At 35.8% G+C, this 25,530-nt stretch overlaps 2 protein-coding genes and 1 long non-coding RNA gene across 7 annotated transcripts in view; 2 read left to right on the plus strand and 1 right to left on the minus strand.

Annotated features, from left to right (window-relative positions):
* The window catches only part of LOC139129418 (uncharacterized), a 304,872-nt gene extending 295,094 nt beyond the window's left edge, over positions 1-9,778 (plus strand). For all 4 annotated transcript variants that reach the window (XM_070695053.1, XM_070695054.1, XM_070695052.1 and 1 more), the window contains exon 7: positions 7,808-9,778. In XM_070695053.1, coding sequence (XP_070551154.1) covers positions 7,808-8,601 — 794 coding nt within the window. In that variant the 3' untranslated portion in view covers positions 8,602-9,778. The remainder of the gene's footprint in view (positions 1-7,807) is intronic.
* On the minus strand, positions 357-9,483 carry LOC139129425 (uncharacterized). 2 transcript variants are annotated; one of them, XR_011551569.1, is made up of 5 exons: positions 9,362-9,483; positions 7,413-7,493; positions 4,491-4,585; positions 3,580-3,702; positions 357-2,333 (listed from the first exon to the last, which is right to left on the minus strand). It is a non-coding gene; the product is annotated as an uncharacterized lncRNA (long non-coding RNA). The 2 variants fall into 2 exon arrangements; XR_011551568.1 differs by having other exon boundaries at positions 4,427-4,585.
* Positions 9,779-14,063: 4,285 nt separating the features above from the next.
* LOC139130273 (fibrillin-2-like) overlaps positions 14,064-25,530 on the plus strand; it is a 71,769-nt gene continuing 60,302 nt past the window's right edge. Inside the window, exon 1 of the mRNA XM_070696027.1 lies at positions 14,064-14,900. Within this exon, the coding sequence (XP_070552128.1) occupies positions 14,831-14,900 (70 nt within the window). The 5' untranslated portion in view covers positions 14,064-14,830. The remainder of the gene's footprint in view (positions 14,901-25,530) is intronic.

The following is a 25,530-nucleotide window of genomic DNA, read 5'->3' on the forward strand; positions in this document are numbered from 1 at the left end:
CAGCTGGTCTTTATTTTGCTGTAAGGTTGAAATGTTCCATGTTACAGGTTGAGTGTTACATTAAGGTAGTACGTGCCTCAAAAGTGCAAGACTTAAACTTTGCTCAAACTTTCTACAATGAAACTTTCAACCATTCTCTCACCAAATCAACAATAAAAATCAGGGGTTAATGTGCAAAGTTTGGAACTAGCGAAGTAAATCACCCAACATTTCGCGATATTTCAAATTCAAAATGTCCACCCTTCCTGTGTTAACTCTATGCAGAAAAATTAAATATTGGATTTTCGAAACAAGCGACCTGGCGGCCGATATATCTCCGCTGTGTTTATGTAGAGAATAACTATTTTTGACACATGTTGATGAAGAAGGTGGAAATCTTTGATAGCTCAATGCAGTGGCATGGAAAAAGTGGCTAAAATAGCTGCAAAAATACACAATTGAAGATTTCATCATACTTTGAATATATCACATCGGTCAACCAAAGCTATCTGATGAGTAGTTTTTTGAGAATAAATTTTCTGACCAAAAATGGCAACAATTGCCCCAAAAATAAAAATTGCAGATTTCATCATAATTTCAAAAAGACCAAATTTAGTTCATCTATAGAAACCTGTATACCAAATTTCAAAGCTGTTAGACCAGTACTTTTTGAGAAACACATTTTTTGACCAAAAATGGAAAAAATTGCCCCAAAAATTCAAAATTGCAGATTTCATCATAATTTCAATAAATATCATTTAGTTCATCTATAGAAACCTGTATACCAAATTTCAAAGCTATGAGTAGTTTTGGAAATACACATTTTTTGACCAAAAATGGCCCCACAAATAAAGATTTCATCAGAAATTCAATACATATTACTTAGCTCATCTGTAGAAACCTGCATACCAAATTTCAAAGCTATCAGACCAGTACTTTTTGAGAAACACATTTTTTGACCAAAATGGCAAAAATTGCCCCAAAATTAAAAAAATTGCAGATTTCATCATAATTTCAATAAATATCATTAAGGTGATCTGTAGGAACCTGTATACCAAATTGCAAAGCTATCAGATGAGTAGTTGTGGAAATACACACTTTTTGACCAAAAATGGTAAAAATTGCCCCCAAAATACAAAATTACAGATTTCATCAGAAATTCAATATATATTACTTAGTTCATCTATAGAAACCTGTATACCAAATTTCAAAACTATCTGACCAGTTCTTTTTGAGAAATACCGGTACATTTTTTGATCAAAAATGGCCAAAATTGCCTTTAAAATGCAAATTTGCATATTTCTGCACAATTTGAACAAATCTGAAAAAGATCATCCCTAGGGACTTATGTACCAAATATCAAAGCTATCTGACTGGTAGTTTTGAAGAAGAAGATTTTTAAATATTTTTTTACCAAAAATGACAAAAATTGCCTTAAAAATACAAATATGCAAATTTCACCGCGATTTGAACAATCTGACTGAAGTCACCCTAAGTAAACTGCATATCACATTTCAAAGCAATCGGACAAGCGGTTTCAGAGGAGAAGATTTTTTTACCAAAAACACCAAAAAATGCCCCAAAAATACATATATGCAAATTTCACCACGATTTGAACAAACGTAAGTGAGGTCACCCCAAGTGAACTGCATAAAAATTTCAAAGCAATTGGACTTGCGGTTTCAGAGGAGAAGGCAATTTTTGACGGACGACGGACAACGGACGACGACGACGACGGAAAATCACTCTATTGATAAGCTCCGCGTCGCTGACAGCGGAGCTAAAACTAAGATAGTGAAAGTTTTTCTTTCTTCAAAAGCTTTAAAATGAGCCCCAAAAGTGGTAAAACAGAAAAGAATTGTAGAAATTTGAGTCTGACCATCTGTCATCGAGGCACATCACTACCTTAAGGAAATCTGTGGTCTTGATGTTTGCTTGTATGGTGCTGCATAGTTCAAATGAATGGAAAATGGAAACAGTGTCTTTCCTCATTTTATCACACTGCCTTGGTTATCTGCTGTTTGTAACTGTGGGGCCGTCATCTTGAAAGAGGCCAAAGTTGGTTTTCCCAGAAAGTATTTGGCCGAGCGATGAGAGGATGTTGATCTGACCAGTACGCATATCTTGGTTACAACAAAACTCCCCAATGTCACGTTGAACAAATCGCTAGTGGAGCTTTCTTGCAGATTCTTTGTCTTGCAGGATGGACTTTCTTGAATGCATAATGATGTTCACCTCTTAGTCTGTGATGCTGGTATATTTTTTGCTTGCTGGACCACATCTGCTGGCAATTTCTTGGTAATAGAGAGGTAGAAGTCTGTGATGCCAAAGGCGATGGATGTGCTGCGTTCTATCTGTTTGAACACATGGATGAATCATAGGGAGATAGTCACTGAATATGGAAGTATTCAGAGAATTGACATCATCTATGTAACAGCAGGTGTAAAGTTGAAGTATATATATATATATATATATATATATATATTATTGCCTGAATACATTGGTTTATGTGCCCTTGCAGCAGGAGACAATTTGCCCTCCTTGCGTCAGGCAAATTGTCAACTGCTCTCAGGCACATAAACCAATGTATTCAGGCAATAATATATATATATACATATATATATATATATATTATATATTATATATATATATATATATATATATATAATATAATATATATATATATATTATGTATGTGTGTGTGTGTGTGTGTGTATGTGTGTGCTTCGCGATGCCAATGTGAAGAAACATTACATCTGCCAAACTCACAGCACATTTAAAACACGCTATGCCATATGCAAATCATGTCCAACCTTTCCAGCAAGGCATATGCTGACAGTGCAGAATTATTAAAGTATGTGTGGCACTTGAAATCTAAGGACGAACAATTCAAGATATCATGGTCAATCCTATTGAAAGCATGCAGTTACTCAAATGTGTCTAAGAAATGCAACCCGTCTAACTGGTCCAACCTGTGTTCTGAGTTGGTTGTCTCCAAGTGTCGACTCGAAAAATACATTTTACTTGTCAAATTTCCATCCAACCCACCACAAAAAATGGTTTGACCCAACTTGATACTTGTATGTAATCATCTGAAGCAAATATCAGACCATCTGTCTGACGATAGCATGAATGTGTGAAACTCTAGTAATAGATATCAAGCATTCTTGATGTAGTCTCATATATATTTAAGCAATAAAGCACACCCAGCGACGGTATACCACGTGATTGTGACCAGTTCACGACATATAGCGAGTGCATATATGAAGTGAACTGGTCAAAATCGAGTGGTATACCGTTGCTGGGTGTGATTTATTGCTATTATATCATAACAGTATATTGAAATTCTGGCATGGAATGTCAACAACGGATTTTTGCTCAAGCTGATAGCTCTCGCATATGCCAGCCGTGGTATATGGCCAATATACATGTACCATGGTTCTTTTTGCGTGTCAACCAATCAGATCGCTGCATTTGTGCCATCAATATACTGGTATGATATAATACACGTTATAACATCCTTTTGCTTGCTTTGGTCTAAAATGTGTCCATCATGTATGTATGAGTACAATTGATTGCACCATGTAAAATGTTACCTACCAGTATATAGAAAAGTGTAGAGTATCTTGACTGACAGGCGTATTTATTTCAAATCCATTCATTAGGGTTTGGATGTGTGAACCAATGGCTTCAAAGTGGCATAGCTGAGAAGCAGTGATCAACCTAAAATCAGAAAATAAATTGCAAACAGACAGATAAGAGTCCCTCAATGATTACGCATGGCAGTTGACTGATCTGGGCTGCATTACAAAATCAAAACAAGAGAGTGTGTCATTGCCGAGTAAGGTGGAGCTATGAAAGAGGTTTTAATTATTTTGTAAAGCACAATTACAATTTATTTTGTTTTATTCAAAGCAACTGAGTAGTAGTATTTGTCTGTCCCAAGATCCTCTGTAGCAGTCTTCTACTACTTGTTTTACAGCTTTCTACCTACCTGTTCACCTGTATAGGTTAATTAGCTGACTGGCATGTTTTATCCAAGAAACAAGTATGAAGCAATACCATGGATAAACAGAAATGAATGTTTAAAATCAGAAACGTAATGATACTGCTGATGTGCAGCGTTGAATAAGCTGTTTCTCTGATTGGTCCATTGTCACTATTCACAGCGACTTAGGGAGTTTATTTGTATTGTTTTAATTATATTGGTAAGATTCAGCTACCCAATTGGATAACAGCTTATTCAATGCTGCACATTAGCCCTAATGATAACAGAACGGTAGTTCTCTTTTTGGAGGATGTGATGGCCCTGAAAAGGGCCGTTTGGTTTGTGTGTACAATATGTACACGGTGTTGAATTCCAGTCTTAGTTGAACCCATTTAGACATCTTCAGCATGGCCTCTGTTACCAGGAAGGAGGTCCTTTGTAGAATGGAATTCTGATAACCTTTAGTTGCAGTCTTCATCTGTGTTCTCATCTTCAGTAATTCTGACAAAGGTACTTCACTGACCTTTGTCCATTTCATCATCTGCTTCTCTGTCAGTCACCATGATTTGACTAGTATTGTATATCCATAGGAAATCAGGTTGCAAATGCAGTCTTCACCTACAACGTAACAAAAAGCAAAGAATGTGGATTAGCTTTTATGTAGAGAGTAATACATATGACTTTATGAATATTTCAACTGAGAATTCAATTGCTTTCTTTCAAATTATCTTACTCCACAGTTCTAACTATGGATAAGACCTTTTGGCAGAATTCTGAATAACACAAGACACTAATGGAAACTTATAATTTAATAATTTGAAGAATAAAAAAGTCCAGTGCTAAAAAAGTGACAGACCACATTGTTAAATTGATAGAAAAAAGAAGATTATATAGTTGAAATTGTAACGACTATGATTCAGATTGTCATCATATTTTGGCAGCTGTCAATTTTCCTGCAAAATACCTTCACTGTTCAAAGTTGAACAGAACTAAAGGCAATACCAAGTACTTATCCTCAAATCAGGTGAAAAACATGATCCATTCATCTTATGTGTAATGCATGTGTAAGTCACGTGCAATAACTACACAATACAGTTGAATATTCTGCATTTAAGAAGGGCTAGAAGAGCTAGAATATAGAAGACAAAGTTGTTTGTAAAGGCAGCTGTAGACAACTAGCTACAGTAACACATCAACAGCTAGCACAATGGAGTGACAGAAAGAGACATACATTACAGTTATCAGTACCAACATGACTATTTGACCAGCATGATGTAAGGATAATGATCCAAGTTAACCCTTTGAACCCCGCTCAGAAGAAAATGTCCATATGACATAGGTCATATGGGGGGCAGGGTGAAGGGTTAAAGACTGTTTTTGTGGTTTCATAAGGTCAAAGAAACGTGTGAGTAGCATAAGAATGACTGCAATACAATGTTCAGAGATGTTTTCATCTTAGCCAGTTGATGGTCAGTTTTACAATTTTAAGATTACATCTATTTATGGATCCCTTTTGAGTAAAAACCTTAAATTTAATAGCTGAAGTTTATGAATGTACTTGAATGTACCATTATTATGTTAAACAAAATACGACATATATTTTTCAAAAGATAAAACTGCCAAAAGAGCAAGATCAAAGGAATGATAGCATCAAAGAAAATGACTAAGTGGAGTTTGTTTGAATGAAAAGGAAAAAAAAAATATTGGCAAAGAAATAGTGCACACACACGATGAACTGAATAAAAATAAAACAACAATAACAACAACAGGCTTTCACTTATGAGTATGTGTCTCAGTCACAAAATGGTAACCAACAAGATAATTTAGTATGGCCAACATAAAAAAGAAGGAACATAATCAACAAGTGTATCAGAGTAATCAATGACAAAAAAAATTACAAGCTTGACAATATTTGAACCAACAAACACCAAATATGCTGAGCAAACGAACTTTTGCATGGCCACTGCAAGACAATAAAGATACAAACACTGGTCAAGTAATGTTTCAACATTTATGGACAAAAACCATCTGAAGGAAATATTTTACATATTTCAAAACAAGGGACTTGTACATGTTGAAACAAAACATCATTTGACTATGGCCTAAAGGTACAATAAACAAATAAACATTACAGATTTTATCATTGTCCACATTTAAAGACAAACCACAAAATTAAACTGATTCAAAGTTTTAGATTACATGGACATGGAAACTGGCATTGTTCAACAAAATCTTAATTTGTTTTACCAGTAGTCTTCACCATCAACAAGTGCATGTACACAAATGTTTACTAGAAAACATTCAAAACAGCAGCAGGAATTCCCAAAGTATTTTTACCTTCAAGACACTCAGCAAAAGAGAAGTGGATACTGTGCACAAATTATTATACCAGAGATGTGCAAATAATTACAAAAAAATTGGGATATTGAAGCCAATTTGTCCTGAGTTTGAAAAAAACCCAAAACATGGACTGAGAAAATGATACAGAAGGACACTACATATCTGTGATTGAGGTCAAAACACAACAAAACAATTTGCAACTTGGCAATTCTATCTGTAAAACATGAGCTAATCAGCAATAAAATTACTTACGAACTGAACATCACATTTTCATCAATAAAATGCATATATGTTGCCATGGAAACGTGTTAATTACATCAACATGTATCTCTGACCAACATCAAAACACAACTCTACGTACAACCTGGTAACTCTATCTCTTAGCTGATCACTGCAATACAATGACTTACATTTGCACTGAAAATCACATTTCCACTGGTAAAATGTGAATATGTTGCCATGGAATATGTGAGTTACTTTAGCATGTATCTGTGATTTAGGTCAAAACACAAAATATTGACAACCTGGCAACTTTTATCTGTAAAACATGAGCTAATCAGCAATACAATAAGAATTACTTGCATTGTGGACTGAAAATCACATTTCCACTGATAAACTGCAAATACGTTGCCATGGAAACGTGTGAGTTACATCAACATGTATCTATAATTGTCATCAAGGTAAAAACACAAAACAATTAACAACCTGCCGACTTGTCAGTAAAACACGAGCTAATCAGCAATACAGTGACTTACCTTATGGACTGAAAATCACATTTCCACTGATAAAATGTGAATATGTTGCCATAGAAACGTGTTAATTTCATCAACATGTACCTCTGATTGACATCAAAACACAACCAAACAATTTACAACCTGGCAATTCTATCCATCAAACATGAGCTAATTAATCAGAAATGCAATGACTTACCTTATGGACTGAAAATCACATTTCCACCGATAAAATGTTAATATGTTGCCATAGAAACGTGTTAATTACATCAACATGTACCTCTGATTGACATCAAAACACAACCAAACAATTTACAACCTGGCAATTCTATCCATCAAACATCAGCTAATTAATCAGAAATGCAATGACTTACCTTATGGACTGAAAATCACATTTCCATCCATAAAATGCAAATATGTTGCCATGGAAACACGTCAGTTACATCAACAAGTATCTGTAATTGAGGTCAAAAATACCAAACAATTTACAACCTGGCAACTCTATCAGTAAAACATGAGCTAATCAGCAATACAATGACTTACCTTATGGACTGAAAATCACATTTCCACAGATAAAATGTAAATACGTTGCCATGGAAACATGTGAGCTATATACACATGTAAGGAAGTTATTCCTTTAAATGTTCCATGTGTTTGTGTAAACAAAGGAAGTTTGCATTCAGTCAAAATTTGTGAGATCAGAAAATGTTTGACTTCATAGAAATTGTAGTTTGCAAGTTGACCTTTGTTTATGTTTTTGTTTTCGAAGGCTATCCGGTCAAGGAGAGTGTCCTTGAAGTGTTTGGGTCTGGATCAATGCCAGGACAATTTAATCGGGCCAGAGGAATATACATCAAGAAGAACGGTCAATGGGTTATATGTGATTGGGGGAATCATAGAGTTCAGGTTATTGATCCAATCAAACTCTGCTGTGATCTCATCTTACAATTCCATGCATTCCAGTCATTTAAACCATACACTGTCACAGTGGATGAAGACAATGACCAATACTTTATGAGTGACCCAGGGAATGGCCAAGTTGTGGTGAGTTCTGGACAAAGCAAGATTTTAAACTGTTTTGGACGCAAAGAAGGAATTGATCCAACCGGTATCTGCTTGAGTCCTGATGGTTTTATATTCATTGGTGACTACAATGGAAGATGTGTGAGAAAATATAATAAATCTGGTGAACACATTGCAAGAACTGAAAAAGGACAAGTCAGTATTCCCTTGGATCTGATTGTGAATAAGAAATGTATTTTTGTATCAGATTATGGCAGGAAATGTGTTCATGTTTTGAATCACCAGATGCAAAGTATAAGAGACATTGGCAAGGGACACTTAGAGAGACCCTGGGGTTTGTGTTTTGATCACCAACAAGATGGCATATATGTTTGTGATGTCAGTGGGAATAGAGTGGTTCACTTCAATTGTGATGGTGAATTTCTCAGCTATAAAGGTCAAGGTCAGTTAGAGAGACCCTGTTACATTGCACTGTGTAAGGATAATCCATACAGATTAGTTGTAACACAGGATTACTGTGTTAAACTACTGTACATATAAGCAGACATGACACCACATCATGTCAACTCTGCAGGGATATCTCTAGTGAAAATCTACAAATTTTCTGACAAATTTTACACAACACATTGCAACTGGCAGGCTGTAAATGTGTATTTTTTGCTGTCGTTTCAGTAATTTGCATATTTACTCACAGACCCTCGCTCGAGGGTCTATGATTTATTAGTAATTTTGGATCAAACATCAACATTTCACTTCAACGAACTGTTTTATCAAACTGTTTTGAAAAATACTGTCAATGATATATTTTTTTATATACATTTTCAAATTTTTCTGACAGCAGCCTGTTGCAATATTTTGTGAAATATTTGTCAGAATAATTTGTTGACTTTCACAGATGTGTGCATGAGTGTACAGAAACATACATAGAAGCAGACATGACAATATAACATGTCAAGTCTGCAGGTATATTTCTGGTGAAAATCTACAACTTTCCAGACTAGTTTTACACAACACGATGCTACGGATGGGCTGAAAATGTTGAATTTTTGATGCAAAATTTAAAGATTTTGGTATTTTCAGTCAATTTTGGATCAAACATTTGAATTAATTCCTAATGTGGCTAAAATAGTTGGTGTTTACCACAAAAATATTAAAATTTGTACATTTTAATGTTTTTTGAGATGAATCCGGCAGCAGATTTCACATCGTTTGCTACACAGACAGCCCGTTGCATCGTGTTGACAAAAACTTATCCGAAAAGTTGACAAGTTTTCACAGAGATGTGTGTGCGAAAACATACCTGGGCATTCCAATGACTTTCTTGTATGTAGCGACGCCTTGATTACTTCAAAGCGAGTATAATATCCGCAGTTTTCATGGATTTCATGGGAGCGCGAACAGCGACCATCAACACAGGTCGCCATGTTTCAACTGAATGGCCAGTTCAACTGAATTCGAGTTCGACATCGTATCGCAAGAGGGCGCTATGACCAATAACGCTGTCAGGGAATATTTTTTCTGGGGGAAAACTTCACCAGATTACAATTTCCATGTAAAGCAAAAGGCTATGACACTTCCATAATCCTCTTTAACACAGGAATAAACTTGTTGAAAAGACTGCAGGGCAGTGTTTCTTTGATTCCAAACACTTTTTTCTCTAATGACGTGTACTTTTTAGAGAGAGAGAGAGAGAGAGAGAGAGAGAGAGAGAGAGAGAGAGAGAGAAACAAAATTTGTATCGTGCCCAAATATCATTCGCGTGTAACTTCATGTTTCGAACTTTTTCCTGAATAAGTTTAAAATCAGCGTTGTACAATTTGAAAAAAAGAAAGTGTAAATTGGTCTTTTTTTTCAAAAACAAAGAGAGAGTGTAGATCTTACAGTCCCAATCATGTCACAAGTGCCCGTGGATTCTACCTATGTCGTCTCTTTTGATTTCTGATACCGGGTAATTATTTCAACTTGGGTGACTCCCTGGCCCCGATGAATGTTCCTGTTTTATGGACCACTTGGCCACGACGGTGACCTACATATACTAACCTCTGACCCAGACAGCGCCAGACAGTCGGGACAGTAATTATGCAAATTGAAATAGGTATATGAAAATGTGTGTAAAATGTGCACAGAAATAACACTCTTGTTTTCCATTCGAAAGTTATTGTACAAAGTGTTAAATAATTGTTACGAAACAATTATTTACTATCCATTGTGGAAGTTTTAAGATTATTTGAGACAAAATGTAAAGTTTCTCAGTTTAAATTTATGTTTCAAACCCTACTGTGTGCTTCTTGTTTTAGCTGTTGAAAGTAAAAATGCACATACAGACACCAAGTAGGTTTGGTATTAGATTTCATGCAGACTGTATACGTACAACATGCAAAGCGTGTTACAAGAGAAAGTCTGATAGCTCCATGTATGTATGTATGTATGTATGTATGTATACGGATAGTATGTATATGTAGCCTATGTGTATGTACGTACGTACGTACGTACGTACGAGTGTATGTATGTATGTATGTATGTATGTATGTATGTACGTACGAGTGTGTGTGTGTGTGTGTGTGTGTGTGTGTGTGTGTGCGCGCGCGCGCCCGTTTATATATATGCCCGGCCTATGATTATTTCGGTGCTAAAATTTCAAAACCAACTACTTTGCTATCAATTTTAAAATCTGAACAAGTTTTACAACAGGTTAACAATGTGATTCCATTGGTGACACACATAAGTAATAAAAATTTCAGAATGTTTATCTCAACAATGGCGGATTCCATGTGTTTTTTGTTTGTTTCTGTGTTTGTTTGCATGTATGTTTGTTGGTATAAACCAGTAGCATTGTTATACAGTCCCGTACGGGCCTGTTCCTGAACTGTGTCAGGTTGATAAGCTAAGACGGTGGACATTTTTCATACCCCAAAAGCTTCAAAATGTGCCAACATGAGTGGTAGACCAGAAAAGAAATGTGAAAGTCTGAGGAAATGGTCAGGATATATCTCCCCGAGGCACATTCTAATAGTTAAATTTGACATTAGCTCAATATTCGAACCGCAGTCCCCGTTGGTGGAGGGGGATTTTGCTCGAACCTTCAAGTGTAGGAAATATCACAAAGGGTAGATAGATTTTCATGATCCGCCGGGTTCAGTGCAATGCTTTGCAGTACAGTCTGGAAAACGCACCGCACAGAAGAGCGCCCTCTACAGTCAAGTGCCAGGTAAAGATTTCAACATTGTTGTGAGATCCCAGTGTTTCTGATGGGGATCTCACAACAATGTTGATGAGTTCCACTTTTTTTTCTATTTTGTTTTTTCTCGTCCGAAAGTTCTTGAGATGAATATTCCAAGAACGATATGCATTTTGCTCCTATACCGATAACTAGAAGCTTATGAAAGCACTTCTTTTTTGACTATTTCAGTTTATCATCCAGCGGCAAGCTAATATCATCAAAACGCACGGCTGCTGTCCCATCAAACAAATGAGTTCGTTCCTTCAGTTTTTCCTGATCCAGATGAAAACCAGGACAAGTTATTACAGCTACTGTCCCTTAATTCAAAGAAATGACTTTGTTCCTTCAGCGAAAGTAAAGCTATAGATAATTGCACACGATTGGTTTCACACATTTTTGCACATTTGTATTTCAATTGTTTTCTAATAAAATGATAATTACATTTTGTCAAATTTATCCAACATAGTGACGATGAAATAAGATGTGCTGAAGGCTTTCATCTTGTCTACAAATTTGACATTTCCCATCACCTAAGAAGTTTTGGCCAAACATTCTGTGATTAGGCCTGTGATAAGGTCATATCTTCCGACTAAAATCATTCCCCGAGTGTTCTTGTTGGATTACAATGGCTGAATAAAGAAGTTTTTTGTAAAACTGTCTATGAGATTAATGTAGTCCGTCAAATTTTGGACAAATTTTACTCTTGGCTTAATGTCGTTTCTGTCTGTTATTCCACTTGTCTATTTGTACCGGCTTCTCTAATTTTTGTAATTATTTCTATTGTTTGCAAGCCCGTCATTTCGGCAGCTGCAGCCCAGATATAACACTTCGTGAACGTGTCAGCGCCCCTATTGAGGAAGAAAAGTTTACCTCGGCGAACGAAAAACCAGCTTTGCTGACGAGTATCTGACAAATTAAAACTTATCTGACATTAATTACCCCATTTAGCTATAACCCTACTCGTCGGTTGAAAATAATCCCCAAAAGTAGTTATGGTTCACGCAGTGGAGGGATTTTGAGTTGAATTGACAGAAACAAAATAGAAATCAATACGACTACATTCAGATTTCATCTCTGACGATGACGTTGGCAGCGGGATTCATATGATTTCTGACGATGGCACAAATATGAGTGACGTCATCATTGCACAGCAAGTCATGAAACGGTCGATAGAACTGTGCGGAAAATCAGTCGAAGAAACTCAAGCTAAAGTTACCGTACCCTCCAATCAGTGACGTAACACTGAAATTTAAAGTACCGAGGAACAAACTATGAGAAAAAAACGTATCGTAAGAAACCGTAATGCGGCAAAGTTCTTCAAATTAAGACTAAAAAGTTTTTAAATTAGAAAATGTTGAATCTTTCTTACCTCTTAGCAAGGCAAGGCCCATCTTCTGTATTAATTGTATGTTTGTATTGGATGCAGACATCTTTAAATTGAAAATCGGGCATTTATATTGGTATATGAATACACCAGGACAAACAAACAGTCGAAAAGAATAACAGAACACAAACATACACAAAACCCCCCCCCCCAAAAAAAACAAAAAATGAGAAACGACAAATTACAAACATGAACAATAACGTAAATAAAAGTTTACTGGTAGAAGGAAAATGTCGCCAAAATTTATCGCTTTATCCTATTTCATTTTGGTCCATTATCTATTTGACCTAGTCTCTCTCTCTCTCTCTCTCTCTCTCTCTCTCTCTCTCTCTCTCTCTCTCTCTCTCTCTCTCTCTCTCTCTCTCTCTCCCTGACGTGATACCCGAAACAATAATGACATTGTAATTGCATTATGCGGCACATGTATTTAAATTTAGACTTCAAATTGGTGTTGTCTTATGGAGCATCTTTCCCGGTGGTGGCACACACAGAGGAAAGGGTGTACCAAAACTTGTTCCGCAAAATATCAAAACACCCTCTTTTAATATCTAGGATTTTTCAACAAAAAAGACACCCTTAATATGAGAAATATAGAAGCAAATTAATCAGGAATAACCCCTAATTTTTGAAATCAGGGATTGGTGTGGTGAGATAATTGCAAATAAGGCTACAAGCATGCGATGCTGTATAGACCGATGGGATTGTCTAAATCGAGGTATTTCGAGGTATCAAAAACGGAGGAGTGAGGGACAAAGTGCGGGACACGCAAACTGTAATTTATGGCACTCTGAGGGACGTCCCGCACTGTGTAAAATATGGGACTCTGAGGGAACGTCCCGCAGAGAGTTAAAAACTGGACTCTGAGGGACGGGGGCGCCCACTACGATGTGCATTGTCCCGCACTATGTCCCTCACTCCTCCGTTTTTGATACCTTGAAATACCTGCTAAATCCAATGGGATTGTCTGAACTCATCCATAATTTTCACAGCCTGTTTGGGTTTTTTCTCTTTGTAATCAATGGGTAATACAGGTATTGCAAAAGATTTTATAATTCTGGGTCGTGTTAAAGCCTGGAAAAAGCCTTGCCTTGGGGACTATGCTTTGCCAGGCTTTCAATTACGGTCTGTCACACCGTGGACGTTGAAGCGATTGTCTCACACACACGGCTTGAAATGTCCGGATCCGGCTACGGCTTGTTGGAGCTTACTAACACAACAGGACAGTATATGCTGTTGCAAAAACACAGGTACAAGAATATCAGCCAAACTGTTGTATATACGTCAGGTACCCTATTGTTTCTCTACATGTAACAAAATGACGTCATTACTGTTCCTTATCGCATCCTTGTTGGAAGATAACAATAGGTATTTGTCATGCTAATATAACTGACGTCAGCACTCAGAAGTTGTCAGGCCGTACCCGGTCGAAAAACGAAGAATTTCTGTGCGTGACTCTTTGTAAATACAAGACAAATACTGTAAATTATCGTGTTCCAAATGAAAGTGTGGGCGGAAGTTCTAAAGAGCTTTCTTAAATATAGAAAATCGACTGGTTCAGTTGGGGAGTCGTTTTAGCCTCTGTGAGGAAGGGTATATCTATGTAATCTTTCACTATTAATTGCCCACGTACATAAGTCACGGTTGTAAATTGTCTGGGCAAGCCATGTTTTGACAACGGTTACACGAAGTTGCTGAAGAAGATTTCAGCTGCCTCGAGTCTGTCGTGTAGAACAGTCATCGTTTAGTTGAACACACCGCTGGATGTTCAATTTGAATGAAAATCAGAGTTTGTTGAATGGAATGCCATGGCAACGCTATCGCGCTTCTGTTATGTAAATTTACTCAGTCAACCTGCGCGACTTCATGAATAATTAAGTAGGTTGATTTTGGCTGGCGTGAAATTTGTGAACGTCCATCGATTGAGACTACGTCCGAGAACTTGTGGGATTCGCCGCTGTTTTTCAATGATTCTTCCGTCCGTAGCTGTCATCGCTGGTCGATGAACACTCAGCCACCATGCTCTGATTGGAATTGTTACAATTTTGCGAAACTACGACCGTTCAATCAGGATATATAATCCCCGATGTCAACGTAAAGCGGGGGAAACTTTGTGAACGTTCATACACGTCGCTTGTGAAAGTTTTGAAGAACTTCAGCCAAGAAAGATGCGTCATTTACAAAAAATATTTATTTTTCTACTCATTTACACAACATGGACAGTATACCTAGTGCAAGGTAAGTGTTGCCAAATGATATTGAGGTATTTAGCGTGACTGGTCAAGATTTACCACTTTCTCAGTGGTAATCTCGCCAAGCTGGCTGTCAATACTCAAAATGGCCGACGTGTGTTGCACAATCTGTACAGTACCTGTAGCTTCTCAACTCAAAGAAGTTCGTGACCATGATCTCACTTCTTTACCGAAATGAATTCAAAGTTTACGAGACTCGGTGGTATTTCTGATCCCTGAAACGGCCCAGGTTTATCATGGCATGTCTAGAAAGCGATGTTTCTCCGTTCGTCCACCATACCTTCAAAACATGCACGACCTTGATTGAGCTGCGCGCTGTGTGAAGACAAATGGAGGTGTGCATGTTATTGAACCTGGGCATTTCTCATTGTCAGTGGACAACACACTTCCAAGAGAACTTTTGCGAAATTTCGCCTCACGTGTAACTTTACCATAACGCTGCTAGTTATACGCAATCTTGAAAAGATACGACGGAAACATTTGAGATAAACAAGGTATCGTTGATTGTAAGTCACTATTATTTAAAAACAAAACAAAAGCTAGCGCTGGCAAGACTTAGGGTCCCTCCTAGCGGTTGGATAATACTTGAAGTTGCGTAAAGCATTGTGCAACATGACAGTTTTCAATAAAGAGATTGTCATCAACTTTTAGAAAAAAGTCAATATTCAATTTGCCACACACAATGGCCCATCTTCGAGGTCATCTTTAGTAGCGTGTTAGTACTTGGATGGAGCTAGAACGAATCCCTTTCTGGCTCCATGGTACTTGTAAGTGTAGGATAGGTCACTTACTTGGTAACAGTATAATCTATGTGGTTTACTTCCTCGTCCCAGGATTCAAAAATCTCTCAGATTTTTTGAACAGACTATAAAAATGTAGGCAGAAATACTCAAATGCATTGGTCTTCACAGTCAAAGAGTAAATTGGACTCTGTGACAGGGTGGCTGTGTAAAACTTCTGAACTCACCTCAATTATACAAATATTTTGCTTAGTTACTTAAGGTAAAGGGCGACGAATTCGGACGCGCACACGCTTTAGAACGTTTCTGCGCAGATTAACTCCAGCCTGTCGCAAATGGGTTATTTTGTAGCGCATATATTTAACATCACCTGTCATTGTTGAAATTGCACTTTTACCTAATTTTTTGACCCAGTGTCTTAGAAATACATGTGACCTATAACCTTGTCATATTTTGACCCCCTAGGAAGCTGTTTTTTATTCAATATGAGCGAAAAATTAACATTTCCCTCCCATTTATATGGCGCAAATTACCCATTCACCTGGAGATATTGTAAAAAGTAGCGTGGTGACACCCTTTTATTAAAAGTGTAAACTAAATGGTATTATGTCAGGAGTTTATTCGCCAAGTTTGGTCAAAATGACACCATTCAAAGCGACAGGAAGAAAGTTCGAAAATTATGTAGTGATATAATTTCGATATCGTCATTTTATAATCGATACTTATGTCAAAATTTCTTTACAAACATCATGAAAACTATACATTCGATAGATATGGATCTTAAGGATCTTAACTCATTTGCTAAGCGTTTTATAATTGCTTTCTTTAGTTTAAGTGAATTATATCATTTTTATTTATTTCTAACGACGCCATTTTAACGTCCGTTTCCATGGAAACGAGCATGGTGACCCAACTTTTTTATTTCATTTTTGCACTTGCACAACTTCCAAGAATATTTGTGCAAAGTTTCAAGAAAATGACACCACAACTTAATTTTGACGTAATTCGTAGTGCTTCACCTTAATATTTGTGTGATACCATGGATGTATAATAGAGATGGTCATACATTCACACATGTTCCAGCATTGAGAGAAAAAGCAAAGTTCATGTTAAAAGATACTATTATAATGCTAATGTATGTCAAAATATGAGTATTATAATTTGAGTTTAATTAAAAAGATTTCATAATTGTAGAATTAATCGATAATAAATCATTTTCAATTGGAAAAGTGCCGTCTTGAATGTTTTAGGAATTAGCATACACTGGTACATTTGATTCATGTGTTATTCTCTAGTCATTGATCAAATATCAATTTTCACAAAAAGCAATAAAAAATGCTATGAAATGAAATATGAAACAAAAAAGAAGAGTTATAGATTGCTATATCTCCAAGTTATGTTTGATTAATGAGCAGTTATTACAATGGTGCAGATGAAACAGTGCAAGCGAAATATAAGTTTTGAAAAATAGACCTGTAGTAATAGCGTGTGTAAAACAGCAGCTTTTATCAACCGATAAATCCTAGGATATTAAATGTAAAGCTTTAAAACCCAGCAATTGTTCCAGAATGGTGACTCTATTGAGTGCTAACCCACAATTTTGTGTAACCAAAGGAAATACATTTGTAAAAATGCACCCATGAATAAAAATTCTTCAGAATCCAATCGAAATTACATACATGTAATTGCTCTGTCGTAAAATAAAGTGAAATTCCAAAGTGAACAGGCTTAAGACTTTATTACAATAACTATGACGTATATTTTAGTGTTTATTAACTCTCATGTTAATTTATAACACATGTATACTGTATTGGTCATTCGGAAGCACACTTTTTTTAATACACTGGTGATATTATGTACTTTTGCATAATTTGTGGTAAACCAGGATATTTCACTATTTAACTCATGGAAAGATTTACATAATATTTACAACCATGTTTTCAACGTTTAACATTTTTGAATAGACTTGCTGTAAGTCTGTTGGCATACATACACATATATCAAAACACAGGAGATTGACGAAGCAAACTTCTGCTGGTTGTAGGTGGATCAAGGGGTGGATATGATGGCCCTCACAGCCAGTAATAGCTGCCTTGAGAAGACAAGAGACTTGGGGCCAATCTTAATACTGGAAACAATTTTTTAAACAGGGTAACATTTATTTTGTCAACAAAAAACAAACAAACATTATTTACAAAATACGTGATAATGTACATGTAGTTTATGGTCTAAACTATGTTTACAAGATGAATACTTGGTATTACAAGACTGGGAGAAACCAATTGATGCATCAGAATATTGAACCTTGAAAAGTTATTAGTTGGGTGGGGGGCGTCTGTAATGTGTAAAGGTAGTATGTGCCTCAAAAGTGAAAGATGTAAACTTTTGCTCAAACTTTCTCTTTCAAAAACAAGGAAAAAACTGGGAACACCGTGCCAATTTCGTTTTTGGAGAAACAAAATATTAAAGATTTACCAATACTTGAAATTCAAAGTATTGCAAACAACCTGTGTAAACTGTATGGAAAAACTAAAATTTTAAGATATTTGTAGAACTAAGACGGTGAAAATTTTTATAACACCAGGAGTTTACAAGAGCCTTCTTGAGTAGTAGATCAGGAAAGAATAGTAAAACTTTGAGAGTCCAAATATCTGTCCTTCAGGTGCATTCTACCTTAAAATTAAATAGACATATTTTTACAATGAGCATTGAGTTGCCATGCCAGGCCGATAACTTGCATGTAAGAAAAATATATCTACTTGATCCAGGACCACAGCATACTTTTGAATCAGTATTTGATTGCTTTGTACAGTAACGCATGCTTGACCAGAAATTCTCTGCCCAATACATGTGCAAGGTGCCTTGGAAACCAGGACCCCTCTTCCGATACGGTATATACTATAATATTTAAAGGTTGTATATACTGTAACAAATGAGAGGTCCTAGACGAGGCTATATATGCTTTTGACACTCGTTTTCTCTGAAAACAAACTGCTGTTTAGCTTCTTCTCATTTCAAAGCCAGTGTAGGGGAATAGAGCTTTAAAGCTTCATATGAGCTATTTTGAAATCTAGGTAGTGAGTGTCTCAACATGCTTTGGGGAGTAGAACAACAGCTCTTTGCATCGTCCTTGTACTAGTTGTAGTAATGGAGTTGACCACATCATAGTCTTAAATTTTGATTTTGTAGTGACAGAATTGACCCGAGGTTTATTGCACTCATCAATGGTTAACTTTAAGGTCATTGATACATGTAGGTGACAATTTTCAGTTGTCTTTGGTTGAATTTGTCCGCTTGAAGAAAATGGATCCTGGCAATTGCAGTAGCATTGATGTTAATATTGAGTGTTATTTTTCATTTACGTGTTATTTCGTAGCACCCAGATGCCATGTAATGAAATATCTATGTACATGGCAAGTACTCTTTTCCAATTTTATACTTTGTTTCTTAACTATTTCCAGGGAGAATTCATTGTGGATGTCATCCTGCGTTGATACATGTATATAATTTCTGATATGGAAAATTTGCAGATGTGGAATACAGGTAGCTGGTGAAATACATGCAACTTTGACACAAAAAATACAAGGAATGTCAGCATTTTGGAAACTTAATAGCAACCAGGTGTAATGAGGATGAACTCTAGACTTGCAGTTTTTTCTTTTCCATTTAACCTGTATGACTGTACGTGTGTATGGTTTTCATTCAAATTTCACACCAGGTAATATGAGTTGTTATGTAACTGTAAGTATTTACAAGGCCATCTTATGAAGGATATTAGAGTAAAAGACGGGATGGGACCTGATACATTGATAAATGTCTCGAGTTTGTGTGGAGTTTTAGATAGGAAATATTTGGATAAGGAAATTTCTCAAATTATATACATGTGTTCCATTGATTTTGAGAATCATGTGGAATCGAAAATAAAAGTATTGATAATTGTCTGGCTGCCTTCCTCTCAACATTGCTGGTTTGAGCGTGAAAAATGAACACCTTACACCTCTATGGCATTGATGACTTTGGTATTTAATCATTTTAATGAGATTTTAATTATTTCTATCAAAAGATGATAAAGAGCGCCCACCAATTCATAAGAGATGCAGACAATACATTTATTAAAAGCAATATCATTCTCACACCTAATTCCTCAGGAGCAAAAGGTTAAAGGTCACTTACAAGGAAGTATGAATAATTAAATACCCGGATTGGAAAATGTAATGTTATGTTGCATCCTGGTGGTAACATTGAATGATGTGACAGTTATGTTTGTTTAGAGCAAGCCGAAGAAAATCAATCGTGAAGTGAACGTCCAAAATGAGCTGATATCTTTATTAATCGGAGAGTTGTAAAATTTAATATCCATTCCTCAAATTTGATGAGACTGCTATCATATTTACAGGAAGATGAGAAATTGCGTGTAGGGTTTCACTTAGCTTAGCATCGACACTTTTACCTGGTAGCTGTTATTCTATTTTATAGACAGCACTGATTTGAAATTGATTTGAGTTGGAAAGATGACCTGATTGAAGACAGGAAATTGAGTCTGTGCTCAGAATAACTCTATGGTGTGTTGGATGCAGCTGTGTTAAGAGAAGACGTTGATCTTTTATTTTCTCTATTATATGGTAGAATTTTCCTCAGGAATATTAGTCAGTAGTCTGCAAGTTGTGCGTACACTTATTTAAAAGCCAAGAAGTTTTTGCTGTCTTTTATCAGTAAAAATCCAGAAATTTTAAGTTTTCGAGGTCGATTTGTCAAAGGTTTTGGTGGCCATTTTTAATTTCAAATGCAGGTCTTGGGAATTTGACAATTTTGTTTCTGTAATACAAAAATTGAAGGCTTGACTCCTGCTTTTGATGTGGGATTATAAAACTTGAAGGGGTATGGTTTAAATTATAAAAAATAGTTTTTGTTGTCACGGCATTTATAGTTATTGTTGATTATGAAAGAGAATTACTAGTTTATGCTTTCCAGAAGCTATACCTAATGCTTTTTGAGAAAAAGTTTTCCACTTTCGTTTTTGTGGTCTGAGTGCCTCAAAGCAATATCTTACTGATAACAGGGTATGCAGTAATGAACACAGGGAAAAGAATGCATTTATGTTTACAGCAATCATAAAACAGGGAATTGATGGTTATTAAAATGGTAATTGTCAATTACATTTAATGGCAAAAGTCATGAAATTCATGGTGTAGCACGTGTTAATGCAATATTAATAAGATGTAACAGGTTGCTCAAAGGTAGTATGCTGTCGTACGATCACAATATTTTTCCCGCCAAAAATTTTTAATCCCAAATTGACCTAACTTTACTTGTTCTTGCAAACATATGACCTGACAAGCATAAATATATATTCTTGTTATCAGAATATATAAAGGAAAATATATTAAATAGATGCTTTGATTGGGTAGGTATTAAAATATGCATCTTTTGAAACTGTAATAGGAATAAACTATTCACAAGGGTCATTGTACATTTTCTTGCCTGTTGGATATGGAATGACTCTTGAGTGGAAAACAAATGAAACTAATAGTATTGACTCAGATAAAAGTTCTATTTATGAGCTATTTAGGTGTGCATTCAAAACTGCCCCACAAAATGTTTGATTTAATCTCGTCATAGGAATAAGCCGCTACAAAAGGTGTAACAGGCGTACAATCGGTATTTTGATTACAATTTTACTGGTTCAGAAAATTCAAATGTGAAATAAAGTGAACTGAGAAAGAAAAAAAATGCCTTGAAATGTAATTTTCTCTTCTGCCAGAATTACAGTATTGATGCACTTTTTGCTTTGATGCAGACATAATTTGATATTTTAACCCTTTTACTGCCAATGGTTTGGCCCAAACCTATTGTTTATGAAAGTGAGGCTGGCCTTTCTACTCAATAATGGGAATGAAAAGTTTCTGCCAGAAAAACAGTATTGATGCACTATTTGCTTTGATGCAGACATAATTTGATATTTTAACCCTTTTACTGCCAATGGTTTGGCCCAAACCTATTGTACTTGAAAGTGAGGCTTGACCTTTGTGCTCTAAAATAGGGATGAAAAGTTTGAATGTGAGGGGGGAATCCTAATTGGAGAAGAGGGAACCAAGAATCCCGTACTGATGTGAGACATTTTACACGTACATACTATGGCTGCCATGTTACATGTCTGTCCATATGAACAAACCACAATAAATTTTGATTTGAAATTATGTTGTATTTCACCATTCTCAGTCCGGATTTGAAGGATATAAAACAACCCTACTTTAGTCGAATGTCTCATTGTTTATATGTACAGACACTGTACACATATATGTTATGCAGAAAAGTTTCTTCTCAAACAGTTTGAAACCTTATTTCTTAAGAGTAAAAACATTTGATATTGAAAACAGTGTATATCATGAGTGTGCAAATAGGCAGTATTAATAACAATGGAATGTTTGTCAAACATACTTGATGAATATTCTGTATTTGTGTAATAGTCTACCTAATCAATGTTGTATGAAACGTCCCACGACCTTTGACCCTTTGAGCTTCACCAAAATCTTATTCAATGTTAAAGCCCTGTGTTAGCTGTATTTTTTGTACCCTGCTCCCTGCAAAATATAAAATATAAAATTAAATCTGTACAGAGATGTTTTGATTCCCCTGATCCCATTATTGTCTTTGAAAGTGTTACAAACTTAAATCCTTGGTGATGAATTCAGTCACAGTTTTTCAGTACCCACTTGCGGCAGTGATTTTCACTTGGAGTCAAGAATTATTCCTTAAAAAAAAAAATTGTATGTTTGAAAAGTGTCCAGTGATCTACTTGAACTTTGGTTAGCATGTTAACATGAGTTGCCTTTGATTGATTTCAAACGATGTTGTCAAAAAAAATCACAGCAACATGTAGGCTTTAGCAAACAAATACATGTATTGATGTAATCATTACATGTGCCATTTTTGTAAATAAAGGAAGTTCCAAGGTGTAATATTTGATTTTACATATTTGATAATAAAGTGTTTATTTTGTGTAGCCAGTGCGATCGATATTGTAATAAAGACATGTGACCTTTAATCCCCTTGGTTGTAACAAAAATTTGTTTGATATTTAAAAAAATAGATTACTGGTGTCCTACAGGCACTGAGTTAGCAACAATCTATTTTTGTGTAATTGAACGATATAATTTTAACACAAGTTTTAGTATTTTTCGTTGAATTGACGTGCATAAACAAAACAAAACAAAACAAAACAAAAGTAATGGAGAGAAGGTGACTGAAGGAAAAACTAAACAAAATACAAAAAACAAAGCAAGAATAATGACAAAGAGGGGGACTGAAAAAAATATTTACATTAGTTTGATCTTCATTTGACATTGAATGTGAGAGGAGTGAAGATCATGGACCGGTACATCTGAGTCGTTCACGTCATGTCAATGGTGATATCACAAGATCTCCTTTATGTTTCTATATATGTTCTAACAGAGAAAATGGAAAAAAATCAACTTTTCTTTGTTGGAAAAATCATGGTACGCACACACATTTTAACAGTGTTTCTTTGATTAGCAAAGGATTTTATGCACAGGGATCTCACATACCGTATATGTATACATGTATGTACCAGTAGGGCTATACAGGATCTTTTGTATATTTAGACAATTAGGGGAAAGACTTATTTGTATTTTTAAGTGAACAAGAGCAAAGTAGCGTGACTTCGTAAAGTTCAGCATCCTCAAGTACACTTTATTGTGTGTGTTACTCATGTGTGATTCAGTGAATGGATGTTTTAAGCATGGTGTGGGTGCAGGGTCCAGTCACGATACATGCCTGTATTGTGAACTCAAGTCTGCAGTTACATGTAAAAGGTGAATTTTCTTTGTCCGTCATTTGTAGAAAGAAAACTTAGGCTAAGACGTGTAGGCTATGCTGCTCTGTGACGTCGACATGTTATTTTTGCAACAAGGTTCCCACGGGAGAACTGTCTGGTGTAACACATTATGTGACAACCAGACCTTGCCTTGGGGGTAGGCCATGCTTAGCCACTGCAGTATAGCTAGGGCGTGTGAACTGACTGTTACAGAATTTAATTACGTGAACCACTGAATAGAAAATCGTATTTTAACGGGTGGAGTGTATTTTGTTTATTTACCATGTGCTTTGGTCCACTCACATGTTGCTGTGATATCTGTCATTGTTAATGCTGGTTCCAACATGTTGTCTGACATAACAGACTGCCTTGACCAGAGACACTAGGCTGCAAATCAGCTCTGCTACCACGCAGTCAAGCAGTTGTTGTTGTCAGTCACCATGGCAACAGAACATGCCCATTGCATACTTAAGTCAAGGCATTCTATGGCACGTACACGGATGTTATTCAGTGTAAAGTACAGCTGGACCAGCTTCTGTTGAATCTGTGTCGTGACCTGTAATAAAAAGGGTCCATAAACACCAGTGCATGTAGTTCGAGTACTGGTAGCATTTCTGTTCGTACTTAAAATGGTCTTAGCAGGACAGCAATCATAGACTGGTCTCCTTCCAGGGTGCATGGTTGATCAAGATCGTCAATGATATCAAAGTTTGGTTGATGGCTGTAATAATTAATAGTTAAGTGCTTTCGAAAACTAGAATTAAATGACATTTGGTATCTTTTACCAGTAAGTTAGAGACATTTTAGGCATTTGAGTAAACAAACAAACAGACAATTATTGATAGCATGATAAGACATTATAATTGCAGACATTATGAATATGTAAATTTGCCATGTGAATAATCTTTGTATCCTGTGGCACAATGATGGTGATGTAAAAGTTATACATTTTGGTTTTCAAGGGTTAACGCATTGAACAGTGTACCAGTGAATTGTATAAGTTCACAAAGTTCATAGAGATATTCTAGAAAATTCAGAAGGTAGGAATGAGAAGGAAGTTGGAACTTGTGTCAAGAGCTTGTCATGATAGAAATATCATCTAAATATGGTCACTCCCCAACATTGACACTAAAGGAATTCTAGTACCTGTCTGCCTCAGTTTATGTTTTTAGTGGTGTCTACACTTCAAGTAAGCCAGAGAGATTTTAGACTTAGAAGTACATTGTAATTGGCCCTTGATGAAATATCTTGAATTTTATCATGAGAGCATTTTGCCAACGGTGCAAAGCACAGTCACCATATACTGTAATATAATAAAATAATGATAATAATATATTATAAATATAATTACTAAATATAGTCACCAAATATTGTTTGAACTCTGTCTCAGCAATGATTTTATGGATCAAGTGTGTGTACTTGCATGTAAATCTGATCATCTGATGATGTTAGATAACCAAGCAATACTGTGTATTTACTTTCAGCAGTGTGTTTTCACAGTACTGTATTGACACTGTTCATGTTCAAATTACTGCACGGGAAAAGAAATTGTGAAGTTAAATTTGCTATCTTTTGTAATTAAATCATGGGAAACACGTCCTCTTCGGCCTTTACAGATATTGATGTGTCGTGAACTACACTTCAATTATGCATACATGTACATGTACAGTGTACACATGTACAAGGACTGTTCTCAGTGCATACTTGTCTACTTTCAATTCAAGTACTGAGGATTTATCTGATCTACAACAACAATAATTTGTAACTTTTGATAATTTTCATTTCAAAAAAGAAAACGGTTTGCTCCTACTCGTCAGCAAATGTTGAAACATAATATTTTAGCCTTGCTAACACTGCATTGTATGAATATAAAATGTGCAATGTTATTGTTGACAAATGAATACTTGTCAGAACTGAAATTCTGTATGCGCCTCAAAAGTGAAAGACTTAAACTTTTGCTCAAACTTTCTTTTCAACCATTCTCTTTCAAAATCAAGAATAAATATCGGGAATCGCCATGCAAATTTTGGTACTACAGAAAC

The sequence above is a fragment of the Ptychodera flava genome, chromosome 3 (genome assembly GCF_041260155.1).
Source record: "Ptychodera flava strain L36383 chromosome 3, AS_Pfla_20210202, whole genome shotgun sequence".
Classification (NCBI taxonomy): domain Eukaryota; kingdom Metazoa; phylum Hemichordata; class Enteropneusta; family Ptychoderidae; genus Ptychodera; species Ptychodera flava.